At 40.1% G+C, this 15,026-nt stretch overlaps 1 protein-coding gene across 2 annotated transcripts in view; it reads left to right on the top strand.

The window, feature by feature from the left end:
- Positions 1-14,564, top strand: part of zbtb16a (zinc finger and BTB domain containing 16a) — a 128,349-nt gene extending 113,785 nt beyond the window's left edge. For both annotated transcript variants that reach the window (XM_088939541.1, XM_088939542.1), the window contains exons 5-7: positions 21-191; positions 5,441-5,608; positions 9,382-14,564. In XM_088939541.1, coding sequence (XP_088795667.1) covers positions 21-191; positions 5,441-5,608; positions 9,382-9,611 — 569 coding nt within the window. In that variant the 3' untranslated portion in view covers positions 9,612-14,564. The remainder of the gene's footprint in view (positions 1-20; positions 192-5,440; positions 5,609-9,381) is intronic.
- The last annotated feature ends 462 nt before the right edge of the window (positions 14,565-15,026 follow it).

Below are 15,026 nucleotides of genomic sequence, written 5' to 3'. Positions count from 1 at the left end.
TCTCCGTGTTGCTTCCTCAGGTGCAGACATGGCCATCTTCTGCCTGCTGTGTGGCAAGCGATTCCAGACCCAGACAGCTCTGCAGCAGCACATGGAAGTCCACGCTGGGGTTCGGAGCTACATCTGCAGCGAATGCAATCGCACCTTCCCGAGCCACACTGCACTCAAGCGCCACCTGCGTTCACATACAGGTAGGGCGCCGGTGCTCTTCACACAAGTGGCCTCGCCTTTTTCTAAACAGCGGCTTCAGCGAGCTACTGTAAGTGGCCATTTCCTGAGCCTTCTGTTTCTCTAAAACCCTTTGTACCATATCTTCACTTGTGCCTTATCCCTGCTAAAATGGGATTAAAGACAAGGTGGACACCCTCCTGTAAAGGAACACAGTAGAAAAGTACACCTCCTCATGTGAAATAAAACTGTAGGAGAGCCAGCCGACTCCTCACCATGTCTTTGGGAAATGGCAGGGTAGCAAAGCACATTAGAGTATATCTCCACAGATACTGTATGGGGAATCATCTGAACGTCACAGAGAAAGTGCCCCTGACCAAAATTGAACTCCAAAACTGCGGGGTTACGCTAACCAATACAGAATGGTGCCACCCATAAAATATAATATATATAATATGCCACCAATAAATATAAAAGTGTTTGTAATGTGTTTGTTAATTAAGTCAGATGTGGTTTGGAATAAGACCATGTTTTATAACATTTAGGACATTTTTCTTGGCTGTACTATTTCTGACACCCATGACACAGAGTCTGATGAAAATGTGTTTAACTCATGCTTTAAGACAATGGGTTACTTTAATATATTGTGGTTCTTAAAAATGATTTTATCTTTCGCTTTTTATCATGTGAACCATGTGGAATCAAAACAGTACGTACACGTCTCTTAGCACCCTGGAATAACCATATTATATTGAAGCATACTTTGAAATAGCCCGGAACTTGGCCAGTAATCTGGCTTTTCACCTTTACTTGTAAAGTTTAAACCCAAATCAGGTCACAGCTGAAATGAGCTGAGGTTATCCCCCACTGGGTGCTGGTCTGCATCACAAAAACACCATGCTTTTCTGTTCAGTTTGACACAATTCAGCTTTCTAACTTTGGCAGAGACCCAGGGCTAAATGGCAGAAGGTATTCAGGTCAGGACCGAGTTTTGCTTACAGAGCTAAGAGAGGAAGCAATTGCAGGAGTCCTGTGACACTTATGACTAGAGCTGTTGCTACCCGGCTATATGTGTCTCATAAGCTGCAGATTTCAGCACTGAAAACTTCAGTATGACCTCCCACAAATGATGGGAGAGAAATACTTTTAAAAAGACTGAACAAGGCTCAGGTTTATAACTAAATGTCTCCATATCATACTTTTTTTTACTGATATAAATCCATATATTTATATATATTTATACATAACACATAGGTGTTATGTGTTCTAAAACACTGCACTAAAACAAGAAAGCATTGTGTTGTGATGAGAGAAGATAATAGCGAAAAATCTTAGCAAAAGTGAATTCAAATAAGTTTTAAAAATGTGTTATTTCTTCAAGGACGTGCTTAACCACCTCATCCCATCATTTTAACTGTGGGATAGATTTATTAAATATTAAAAACAGTAGAAAAGTTGCATATCTACTTCTGTCAATACCTTCTGTAGTAGTAGTCTGTGTTTTCTGAGACGTCATGTTGGCTTATAGAGGGTAATTATTAAAAACAGTAATAAAGGCAAAGAAGGAAACTGGTTTTTCATAGTGAAGTAAAACTAGAATACTTCTGAAAGAATCACCCTCATATTTAGGGATACTACTTTCGCTGTCTGTGACCTTAAACAACACATAGTCAAAGCCGGTTTCGATCCCAGCTCAGAACATAAATATTTGAAAGCGCTGATTTGCATGAACCGTGGGTCCCCAGTTACAGAGAGAGACAGGATATTGTTGAGTGTCTGTTGAGGAAAGCAACCATACTGTACACAGCAGTCCTTGCTCAGAGCAAGAGGATAGTCTCCTGTTCTTAGCTGCATGCCTAAATATCTTAAAGGAGTACGAGATGCTCCACTGAAGAGTACAAAGCTGTCACCAGGTAGGTTTATTGAACACCAACTGAGATTTCTCCCAGCCCATATGGTACAGCCACATTCTGTCTGTACTGCTCAACTCTCTTCTCCTCTATGTGAGTACTTAACTAAATGACATTATACTGTACGTCCAGAATTCAGGTCTAAGCTTTAATATTTTTTGAGAGATGCCACTTGTATTTTTTTGTCTCTCCCCCCACCACACCCCATGTTAGGACCCACACCATTAATATGGAACAAATTTCCCCCTTCCAGTGCCATCCTTCTATTCAGCCAATGTTCACACAGGAGTTTGTGATGTTGTTTTCAAGAGGATAGGGCATGCTTTACTCGCCCTTACATTTTTTAGGCTTTTCCATTTTTCACCCTATCCCCCCCCCCCCCCCCCAAAGTCTTTTGTTTTAAAAAATTTCGAAAGGGAGGACTGACACATCCACACACAGACACAGGGGCACGCAAAACCAAGACGGCCGCGCATCAGCACAAAACACAGGCATACATTAGGTTCTCATAATCGTTGATGCCCGTCAGTTTCCCCATTCTCCATTCTACAGACGGAGCGTCGCCTCGTTAATATTCCGTTGTTGTTCCCTCCTTGTGTTTTATTCGGAGCCTATTTGCCGTCTGTGGCGGGTGTTTTGTGTTCGCAGCTGTGTTTGATAGCACAGGCCAGCCGAGGCTTTGGCAGTGATGGATCCCTGATTTACACTGCTTATCGCATAATGAACCCCTCCACTGTGCGCAAAAGGGCTTTTTTTTTTAAAGCCCACCCTGTGTCAGCTGCCCATGGTTTTACAGACGCCACGACAGGTAAAAAAAAACCGCCAGGCAGGCAGGCAGGGAAAGCACAGGTGGGAGTGCCCAGCCCGTGAGGAGAAGGGGGAGATGTATCCAGTTGGACCGTCTCACTGAAATCTTTTATTTTGTGTCGGGGTTCTTTATCTGTTCAGTGCAACAATTAACATGCTCTAGGGAGGCTGTTTATCTATTCATGCAGATGAGAAGCGTTCTGTTGGGGTGGCGGGCAGATTGGCTGCCAGTGCTTGCGTTTCTAGAACTGTATCTTATTTAATGAAACGCGTCTTCTGACTTTAAAGTGTAAATCTTTTTTGTTTTTACAAAAAGAGCTCATTCAAAATGTCATTTGAATATGGGGATCCCTTTCATGTCAAAAGACTCTTCCCTTCATAAATGTCAAACACCACATTGAAACCGCAAAGGAGGCTTGCACAGTATCAAAAATCTTGGGTTCAGTTAATAAAAGTGAAGTGTGACTGTGCCATTAAGTATATGACTTTATATCCAAAATTGATTTACGTATGACAGTAAAACACTGACAGGAAACCTTTAGACTATATATACAAAGAATAATTTTGCTATCACTGCAAAATACTATGACAAATAACCTAAATGGTACTAATACCTTGCATATTTCTGGCCTTAACAATAAGGCAGTCTTTGTTACATTATTTGACACTAAATGTTTGCAGTATTTATCTTCTCTGTCTTCTAAAGGTATTTTAATTGCCTTTTCCTAATTTTAGGCAGGTGAAGTTTGTAAGATTATTATTCCCCTGGTGTACAGTGGCGCGGCGCAGTTCGTGATGGATTGTGATCTGGGCAGTTGGGGAAGATGTAGAAAGTGTAGGATCTCTTACAGGAGGAGCTGCTGATAACTTCATGCTGACAAATAAAGACTGTCAGTTTTATTGATTTTTCCCTGCTTTTTCTTTCTTATTTTTTTTCTCCGGCTCACTTCCACCCGAAGAAGCCAAATCACTGTTGTCGCAAGCCAGCTGTACATTTAAATGTGAACAACATTTAGGTGCATCTATAAATGTGCCCAAGGAAATTGACACTGTCTCTTTACAGGGAAAGTGGGAGTCTGAGCATGACAGTACATAACGAGAAATGCAATTTATTCCCAAGCACGAATGCAGTTTGGACAGCGGGATAATGAAACGCGTAGGTCATTGCTGATGACTTAAACCTTCAGCACCGGAGTAAAATGCATTAAATATCGAGAACATTACACGCCTGGCAGCGTCTCACATCTGTACTGGGAGAAAATGATATATGGGCAGCTTCAGTCAGACACAGGAAAGCAATTAGGAGCAGGCACAAGAGAGAAGATCCACATATCATAATATCACAGATTATTGACATTTGAATATCCATTACTTGCCTTCCAGGTCTGTAAGGGTGCAGTATTCCTACTTGACCTGCATAGCAGTGGATGTTGTTCATACAAAACCTCAAAAAAGGAGCTTCACAATGATCTATTACCTTTAGCAGTGATAGGTAACCTTGCCACTTCCAAAGGCCAGAGGAGCTGTTCTGCAGTGCAACAGTTGCCTGCAATTCATATTACAGCTGTGAAAATGAAACCTGGGTTCATATTCTTTCAAGAGATTCTTTGATCTCAGTTTTTGCTCCTCATCTTAAAATTGACTGACCCCGTAGTACTCATTTGTCTGTGTACATTTGGGTTTTTGAATGATTAAATGTACTAATTTTCTGATAGAAAAGACTAGTATTGATGCCTTCCTGAGTAATTTGTACCGAGAGTGCAGGGCTGTTAATTGGATGTCAGACAGTAGTGGGACTGTGACTCTGACTGTCTGCTCTTCTGTCATAAAAAAGAAAAAAGCATGATTTGTTCAGTTCATTTTCTGTTTTTGCCGTGTTACTTCACTGCGTCGGTGAGGAATAAAAAGGTTGATTCTGAGGTCAATGGGCTTAACTACCATGGTGAGTGAATACGTTGGTTTACGACAGAAATTAACCTTGGTTCTGTCATTGGAGATTGGACAGTTCAACCCAGCAGAGGCAAAACATTGATATACACAGCCTCCATCTACTTTTCCCACCAGGGGTTAGAATAAATTTCACTTATGACAAAAAGCACTGCAAAAGCACCCATTATGTGACAGCAGAGCAATAAAGAAATGCAAGTTGCTGAGAGCAGGAGGGAGAGGGGGTTGTCATCTAAGCATTACATTTCAAGCATCAGATTTACAAATCCAAACGCTGATTTTAGCAAATTTGTGTTACACGTATCACATACGGTTGCAGGGACACACCTTCTGTCTCTTTTAATCAAGGTCTTTTTCACTTTTCACAACAGAAAATAATGTATTTTTCTATGCATCACACATAATGTTGCCCTTAAACACTGGGACACACTACTCATTTTGTGTAGTCAAGGTCAAGCCTTCAAAAACAGTACAGACCGATGCCACTTATTGCTGTTGACTTAAAAACAGTTGCTGGTGACTCAGAAACACATAATCTTGTATCCGTTCATGGAGATGTTTCTTAGCCATGTCCTGACACTGATGTGTGTGCCCCCCCACACCTGCAGGTGATCACCCCTTTGAATGCGAGTTCTGCGGGAGCTGCTTCCGGGATGAGAGCACGCTGAAGGGCCACAAGCGGATCCACACGGGCGAGAAGCCATACGAGTGCAACGGCTGTGGGAAGAAGTTCAGCCTCAAGCACCAGCTGGAGACTCACTACCGCGTACACACAGGTGAGAGCCAGACATGCAGCCCTGCCTGGCTGTTGAACAAAATGAGCCAAGTGACCTGTTTTCGGGAACCCTTCCTACATTCCGATGCGACAGTAGGAAAGAATCCAGAAAGAACATAAGAGCAGCTGTAAACAAGAAGAGGTTATTCAGCCCATCTAGGCCAGTTGATATTTAGTAGCTAGTTGTCACAAGGATCTCTTCCAACCATTTCCTGAAAGGAACCAAGGTATCGGCTTTAACAACATGGCTCGGCAGTTTATTCTTTCCTCCCACCACCCTTTGGCTAAAGAAGCACCACCTGTGCCCAGCTTCGCGTTTCACTGTTCAACTGGGAAGAAATCCACTAGATTGACTTTATCAGTGCCTTTGAGGATTTTGATTGTTTCTGTCAGGCCCCCCGGTACTCTTCTCTGTTCCAGGATAAAAAGGTTCAGTCCCCTCAGCCTGTCGGTGTAGGCGCGTTGCCAGTGCACTCTCAAGTCCCACAAGTGTAATGAGTAACAATGTTTCAGCAGTTCACACAATGCAGTTGATGCAGTGTGGGAGAAACCAAATGAAGTGTGTTGGAGACATTTTTCCCCACTTCCTCTTAAAAGACAGTCAAGAGTCCATCTTAGAAGTTAAAAGAAGTTTTTATTTCATGTGCATGGGAGCGAAACACACAGAAATGCTGTGGTGTGTTTTTCTCCAGGAAATTTAACTGGAACAGTCCTTAAATATTTTTTCTGTTATCCATCGCGCTCCCCTGTGCTTACAAGATTGGCTGTGTTCTAAAATCACGCACATCTTCTTATCTCCCTATTTGCTAAAGATAACTTCTTTTAATACAGTTGGTTACTTACATTCATTGCATTCATTCATTACACAGTACCCCTTGTGTCCAGCATTCTTCCCATCCAGTTCAAACCAGTTCTTAACGTCCACCTTATAAAATATTGCATCTTCTGCAGGAAAAATGTGTACAAAGTTCACAGAGACCCTCTCAACAAGTGCAACACATATAATCAGTGTGCTGCAAAATGGGACAGCAGTATGGTAGAGCAACATAGTAGCCAAATGGCAAGTGAGTGAGGTGCAGATTAGGCCGTGCAAAATGCATTTGGAGCAGGTGAGATCTGAGGAGGCAAGAGAAGGCAGTGAGTGATGGAGTAGAAACCGGTTCCTCCATAGATCCACAATGCTGTTTTTTTTTTGTGACCAGATTTTGATTTCCAAATCTTTAGGGTGGCCGGTGAATCACATCCAAGTAAAGTTCCAGATTTCTTATTTCTTTTTAAATGTGATTTCATCTGCGTAATTTGTCCCACAAGCAAAGCCTTTCGGAAGGCTCTGAATAAAAACCATGTAAAAGCTCTGAGCTCTGGGATCTTCCAAATTTGTTTTCGAGGGTTAATGGTCCAAACCCATGCCTGAATCTAAAATGGACTCCACTGGAGCTCCTCTGGGTGAAGAATTGCTCATTTTGTTTAATAGGGTCTTATTTTTCTGTGGTTATGGGTGGAGAGGTGTTTTCCAAATTTACTCTCTTAGTCTACATGTACAGTACTAAGTATATGTATGTTCAAAAGTAAGTATAAGTACATCCATAAATGTACTGTATTTTATAAATAGGGGGGTAAGTGCCAGTTGATGAATGCTGTGTATAAAAATCACCTGTGGTGGATGTTGCACACCTGTCAATTCCATAAGGCAGCTGTTAACCATGCTGTCAAGGAAGTCTGTCAAATAATTGGCTCCTTTTTGTTGCACGGGCCTCTGTGGTGAGCTGACTGCATGTAGATAACAAGTACAGTGACAAGGTTGCAGTCAAAGGCCACCTCAGAGTAAAGGAGCAAGCTGATGAATCATTGACATCAGCAGCCCACTGTCAATGCTGGATCAATATTTGGGTTGCATTTGCAATTCATTATTGCTTCGTTATCTGCACCTCCTGTTTACAGTGAAGTTATTGTGTGTTTATTGTCTGCGCTGCTTGGGCAGTGCTGCTAGAATGATGGATAGTAGGCGGAGGGGAGCCATTGTGAGTATAGCTAGGATTTGCATGCAAGGGTAAACACGATGTTCACGCAGCATGGACCTAGAAGGCAGAGCTGATTGGAAACGGAGGCAGCCCCAGCTTTACAAGGCAGGCAGAGGAAGTACATAGGAATTTATCACAGTATTTTTTCTCTGTTTTTTTTTTGGAGAAGAAACAGCAGGAAGCCCTTTTAAATTTGATTTTTTTTAAATTCTCTTGAATTTTACATTTTGCCTCTATAGCCTGTGATCACTATTGCACCAGATACATGCATATCATTTTGTTCATTTCAAATTATTAAGCATTTTATTTTATACCCTGCCCAAATTGAACACTGTCAGTGTAAGCTTGACAGTGCCGTACAGCAGAGCTATCTCTCACTGGAGGATAATCTTTACTGACATGACTGCAGGTTCGGAGATATCCAGCAAGTCCCAGGATCTGCTGCTGCTTTGCAAGTGAAGGTGCCCTGCACAATTCATGGGCACCCAGATTCAGTGCTATTTGCCTATGTCACTGCATAAGAACTCCTATGGCTTATGACAGTGCCAAGTTCAAATAGGCAATATCTGGACCGTAGTGTGCAATAAACTCTGTATTTCTCTTCACTTAACCCTGTTCCTCTTAGGAACATTCTCCCTCTTTCTCTTAATAGCTGTAAATACTTAGCATATACACATGTAGCAAAAGAGAAGCATTCACACAGTCATATTCATTTCTAGAGGTGGAGGTCCCTCATTCCAAAATCGTGTCTGAAAGCTTCTTTTAATACTGGGTTGTAAAGGACTCTCGGTGCCTTGAGCTTAATAAGGAACCAGATGAAGGTGTGTCTGTGAAACCTGCAGCAGTAAGAAAACTCAAGATTGCTGACACATACTGGACCAATAATAATGGTGTCTGCCAGGAGGTTTTTCATAAGCAAGCCAACCAATATATTTGTATCTGTCTGCAAACTAATGAGGGAATTTGCAGCTTAAACATGACTCAAAACAGATGGAGTATTAATGTAGCACCTGGTTTGCACCTTGTAGTGTTTCCTGTCTAATGCCAGGGAACTAGGAGATGCAACACATCCAGGATGTTCTTCCTTGTCTGATCAGATCCTCACAGCAAGATACAAAGGGGATCATCTGCTCAGGAAAACAGAAATGTCTTTCCCCCTTAGTGTATTCGTTTGTGCCTGCCTGAAAAGGAGCTTTACAATGGCTTATCTTCATTTTTGTGAAACTACAGTGGGAGGCAGAATTAGTTTGACTTTGTTTCAAACCCATTCTTTTTAGCTTCAAATCCAGCATCTTAAAAGTCTTAAATTTTGTAATCCGTGTACCCATAAGTTATTTGATTTGTTATTTTTAAAGAGAAAATTTTGCTTGGCCATGAAGAACCAGCTTGAATGTACTCTAGGTGTGGATCTTAATAGTAGAACGCTAGAAGAGTAGGTGACTAATTCACAGTTTTATAGTCTGTCTGTTGCATTGTGTAAAAACACACTAACGTTATTTCCAACCACAAATCCATAAGGCTAATGAACAAAACTTTTTTATGCTGACAAATAGAAAAAGAATACTTGCCAGACCTGTCCTTATATGCTGGTGTATTTCTTAGGTTCTTAGTACAGTTTAACATGGTGTAAAAGCTGTTAGAGGTTAGAAGTTATACGTTACAAAAAATGGAACAGAGTGGTCAGATGCTGAAGGCCCCTTTTTGAAATAAAAAATCCTTCTCATCTGCATTGTGCTTCTTTTTTTTTCCACAGGTGAGAAGCCCTTCGAATGCAAGCTGTGCCACCAGCGGTCTAGGGATTATTCAGCGATGATCAAGCACCTGCGGACCCATAATGGGGCTTCTCCCTACCAATGTACCATCTGCCTGGAGTACTGCCCAAGCCTGTCCGCCATGCAGAAACACATGAAGGGCCACAAGCCAGAGGACATTCCACCAGACTGGAGGATAGAGAAGACCTATTTGTATCTGTGCTATGTCTGAGCGTGGAAAACAAAACAAAAAAAGTTAAGCCGTTTAAAAAGGAACACAATTACACACAGTCAGAATGAAAGAAAATAAAGAAGATGGGGAACAGAATTATACAGTACAAGTGAAAGGGCTGGGCATGGCGAGAGAAAGGAGGAAGGAGGGGAGCGAGGTTTTCAGAGAAAAGGTTAGGGCTGCCTGCTCTGAAGCACGTGTAGCTTTTTTGTTTGTTTGTCTCCGGGCAGATCAGCGTATATAAAATGTAAAAAATAAAAAGCGAATGCTTTCCCACACTCTTGAGACAGCTGCTCCGTCACATTTCTGTCACATCCTTAGAGGCCACAAGAAGCTCAGACAGATCCATCTCTATGTTCTACCGGGTTCCGTTGCTTTTCTCCTTTTTCCCAGAGCCTGGGTCCCAATCCATCAGCCCTCTGATCCTCCTGTCTGTCGAACTTGCAAACCGACACCCTTAGCAGAAGCTTAGCCCTAGTTTGCAAAGTTCCACTTGCTGCTAAGAGAGGAAGACCTTTTTATGCCTTATTATTGGCTGTGACAATAAGAATTTTAAAGGAGTTTTGATTTACTTTTACTTTCTTACTTTTTCAGCAAAGGAAAAGCAGTGTGCCTTCCACTCTTCCATGACTGACAGAGCAAAACTCAGATTTGAAGGACAGTTCCTTTTTGACTGCTCCCTCTGATAACTGAATCATCTTTCTTCGCCTTTTGGCAGAATTTGATTTCTTCTCTGTCTGCCCAGGCTCTGGTCAATGCACTGTGGTGTCGCCTTGAATGAGGCTCGCCATACTGTACCTGATGTAGATAAATACATAGAGCACTTAAATTTTCAATGCTGGTGTTCCTTCAGCTATGAATCTGATTTGTAGCCAGTGTGGCCCAAGACATTAGTGGCAGGTCCAGTATTGCAGCATAGAGTAAAATGAATGTGGTTTTCATGTTATTCTGTCATTATCCGTTCATTTACTCAGATGTCCTGGCCTTTTGTGAGTAAGATGTGATGTTTAAGGGATGTGCTCACATGGGAATTCAAAGAGTAGCCCTCCTAGGCTGACATTATCAGTTGATTTCCGCACCTAAACCTACCTTCTTAAGGGCTTATCAAGAAAACAATTTAACCAGGGGCTGGTGCAGTTCTGCGTGTCATGACAAGATCTGTACTGAATCTGTAACTGCCATGTCAAAATCATATCTTTGCAAGCTTTGGTCAGATGCACAGCTCGGCCATATCGCATTGACAGTGTGTTTCAGCTTCTGAAACCCTGATTTCTGAAATAGCCTTGGATTCTTTCAGGCAGGAGCCCTGCTCAATTACCCATTGAATAGTATTTCCAGGAAACGATCATCAGTATATGCATTTGGTTATTCCTTGGCACACACAATTACACATACAGTACCTGAACAGTGCTGCACACTACTATTATCCTTATGCCAATACAGTAGAGACCAAAAGGACAAATGTGGTTGTATTACATTTGCCAAGTAACGTTTTGGTCCTTAAAAATGCAGTATGTTTGAGAGCATATCTAAATAAACACTGTTAGTAAAAGTCTCACAGCTGTGATGTAAGGCATCAGCCTGAATAGTATAATTGCCCAGCCCTGGTGGCTTGTCATTTAAGAAGGAAAAAAAAAAGGAAACTATATATATTTTTGTTTTGCTTTGTCTTCTTTTTTTTACCATGGTGTATTTCAGCACATTGTACTTGAATTACCTCGTTTTTGTGACCTCATAAGCTTGTATTTTTATTTTATTATTATTTTTTTAATTACTCTTCTTTTTTTGTGTGTTTGAAAGCTGTGTCACAGTAAAGTGACGTGGAAAAGAGGTGTATACTTGGGAATTAAGGAGTACTTAAGTGCCGCAGTGAAAATAGCAATTATTTTACATTTTATTGTATTTTGTGTATTATTGTTACCAAAATTGGTATTTTTTATTAGCCCATCTTATTAAGAGAGCTGGGTCTGAGGGTTTCTTTTTTTTGGTCATAAAAGCTACCTCTTAAGTTGTTGTTTTGTTGTTGTTTATTCAGTTGCAAAAAGCACATTTTGTAGTACTTGTGTTTTGCATTGTGACATCGTTGATACTTCATCTCATGCTTTATCTTCAAGTGTTTTTTTTGTGTCAATATGTGTACCTTAGCAACAATTACATAAAGGGTTAGAAAGATAGTTGTGGATAGGGATAAAGGGAAAAAGCTTCCCCCCCCCCTATTTGTCCCCTCCACTCCTTCAATTTCTTGGTGGAAAAAAAAAAAAGATTTTTGAAGCCTTAAGAATGGGTAAGAGTTTGAAGTGGGAAGCATTTCTGGATTAGTAAAAGCATAGTACTTTAAAGTGAGTTAAAAAAAAGTGTTAAACTTGAAATATGTGAATAGAATTGTAGTTTTGTAATAATGTGAAAAAAGAGGGGTTCATTGATCCTGAACCACTAAGAGCAGGTCAAATATGCATTGATGCAGTGTGCGTTGGACAATTGGGACTGCAAGTGGTAATCAAAGAACAGAAAAAAAGAAAAAAATACTGTTGGTCGACAGGCCTTTAAAGAACTGAGGCGAGTGTGTTCCTGAATAAGAACCAACAGAGCTGGTTTGATATATAAAATTGTGATATTTTTGTATTAAGTGTTAAGTCCCTTTCCATTTGTCAGGCTTTCAGTAGGGCAAATGTTTTTATTTTTTCAACTTGGGTTTCAACTTTTCTTGGGTTCATTTTTTTTTTCCTTGCCCTACGCCTCTTCTGTAATGTTGAACATAAATGTGTGTGACAATGTAGTATTAAGTGTTGCTTTCTGGATGTCACTGAATTGTTGGAGAAGTACTAAATCTAACTGCCACAAAGCCACTCATTATAGCAGACCTAACAAATTGGAGTCGAGCGCTGCCGATTATTAGGAATTTTTATGCTTTCTTCGCTTGTATTTTTATTATTACTTGAAATGACCAAAAGGGGGAGAATGAATTTCATTACGAAGCATTTCTATAGCAGTAAAAAGTGCAGTACTTTACCTTTTAGGTTTTCAAATTCTTCCAAACACTGTGAACTAAGGGGTTTTTTCCTAAAATTTCTAAGAGAACCTGGCAAAAGTATTCCTCTGGTTTGCATACCTGCTACAGATCTGTACATTAGGAAAGTCACACTAAAAACCAAGACAAGATCAAGATCCTGGCAACACATTTCTGAAAGGTTATGGACATTTATGTGTGTGTGGTTGTGTGTGTGAGAGAGAATGTCCGTGTCAATTATAAGTGCACTAAATGGACACAAACACAAGCAGCATTCTAAGCCCCTTTTATCAAAATGCATTTTCCAAAAGGATTTGGCATTGATTTAGTTCTTCCCACAAATGTAACTCTGGAATTGGCTTTAGCTGTTTCTGTAATCTTTGTGCCTAAAATGAAAATGTTCAACGAAATGTCCGTTTATATCTGCTTAGTTTTTGTACTTTCAAAAAAAAAAAGTGTTTAACCTACTGGGGATGTCATGATAGGATGACAGGATTTTTTTGAGGTATTTTGTTTTTTGTTACTATTGAGGAAACGAAATTTGTTAGGCAGTTCTGGGAGAAGGCCGTGTTAGATTTTGTGTGTCTTCTGTTTCAAATCCGACAGCTGTTCAAAAACAAATCTTCCAACTGCCATATCATGAGCGTCAGCAAAATGACATTAATGTCATGGTATGACTCTTTGAGAGGAAGTTGTAACTTACTAAATGACTACAATAGAACGAAATTGTGCCATACCTTGTAGAAACAGTCAAAATGAAGACATGCATTCTCTGGTAGAGGATCTAAAAAGAAGGAAATGCTACAGTTTATTAAAATTAAAATCAGCCCAAAATGGGAGGGGGATGGGGTGAGAATGATTGATGGAGTATGATATATTTCAGTCATTTTAAGCACTGTGGCAACGTCGTCAAATATACTATATGGATTATTATCCAGCCTTAAGTTTCGGAGTGACCGGTGAAAATGGAAAGCACCCTTTGCTCATTAACTGAACTTCCAGGTTTATGATTATGGGATACTTTCAGTTTTGTGGTTCGGATGTCCACAGGAAATATACTTTATACTATATCAAGATTATTTTTTGGGGAAATTCTGCTCAGAATATCATGCCATCCCAACTCTTCAATCACTGTGTTCCAGTGTGGTGTTCTAGAATGAGTAGCCATTTCACACAGTGATGTCATTGCACGTGCCATTTACCTAACTGCTCAAGTAATGAAGCACCAAGACATTGTCTTTTTTATATAAAAGCACTGAGGACCAATTGCCCTGTCGGACCAAGTGTAACAAAGCTTTTTTTTTCCCTTTCTTTTTTGGGCTTGTCTGTGATTTTTTTTTCTTTTTTTGTGACAGCACAAGTGCCAGTCAATTTGCTCTGTATTAAAAACAATAGTGTTTTTTTTTATTATTATTTTGAATTGATGTTATAGTTACGTCTACCTCAGCACCTCTTCTTAGCCTAATCTTAGAAGGTGCCCGATTATTATTTTTTTTCTTCTTTTTGTCATTTGTATAAACTTTATTTGCATTAGTGCTTTGCAAGGTCCTTTGTCTTTTCCAGTAAAGAAAAAATAAAAGACATGCTGTTTTTGAGGCGCTGTTTTACATAGTGGCTGCAGATACCAGCATTGGTTTCTTTAATTTTTTTTTTCTTTCAGTGTAGGTTCAGACACATCTCTTTGTAACTTTTCAGTGTTTTCTGATGGAGTGTGGAAAATAAATAAATAAAAGAGATTTAATGCTGCAGGTTTTCTTCTCCATGTTGTCACTAAGTGAAGTTTGTGCCTTCAATAGCGAAAGAGAATATTTTTTACATCCTACTAACAGTAGATTGTTTTGTAGTGGACATTTTTTGTATTTTTATTTATAAGTCTCATAAAGAAATAACAATGTTCAGTTGTATACCTTAAATCTGCAGTTAGAAAAAAAATAAACAAAATGGACTGAAGTTTGTCTGACTTTTTCTATTTCTTTTTCCTGTTTCTTTAATATTTATAAGGTTTAAGGATTCAGGCTTGACAAACCGGGGCTCGTTATCTGTAAATGTTTTCGGGTTTCTATATAAAATACGTGCACACGTCTGTTCTACAGCTTAGTCACTTAATTCTCTTAAATACCAATCCCAGCCAAGAGTGTCAGCTCCTGTTATTTTTTAAAGTGGTTAAATTGTCCTGCAGTGAAAGAATTGTGGGTTTTTTTTTCCTTTTGAACTGCAGTGAGTACCTGGGGTGTCATCTTCAAAAACCAAGTCTGTAACTAAAGGCAACAACCATGAAGTTGCTCTGAGGAGAGGTCTTCAGGCTGGTAAATGAAGATACATAGAGTGCATCCTCCACGATATCAAATCCCTCACAGCTTGCAAGTTTCTTGCCTCAACTGAACCTGGCCTGCCCCAAGTTTAGTTCT

This window comes from Atractosteus spatula, chromosome 22 (assembly GCF_055471065.1).
Source record: "Atractosteus spatula isolate fAtrSpa1 chromosome 22, fAtrSpa1.hap1, whole genome shotgun sequence".
Classification (NCBI taxonomy): domain Eukaryota; kingdom Metazoa; phylum Chordata; class Actinopteri; order Semionotiformes; family Lepisosteidae; genus Atractosteus; species Atractosteus spatula.
The sequence above is the reverse complement of the archived record's forward strand: the minus strand, read 5'-3'. Positions and strand labels throughout refer to the sequence as shown.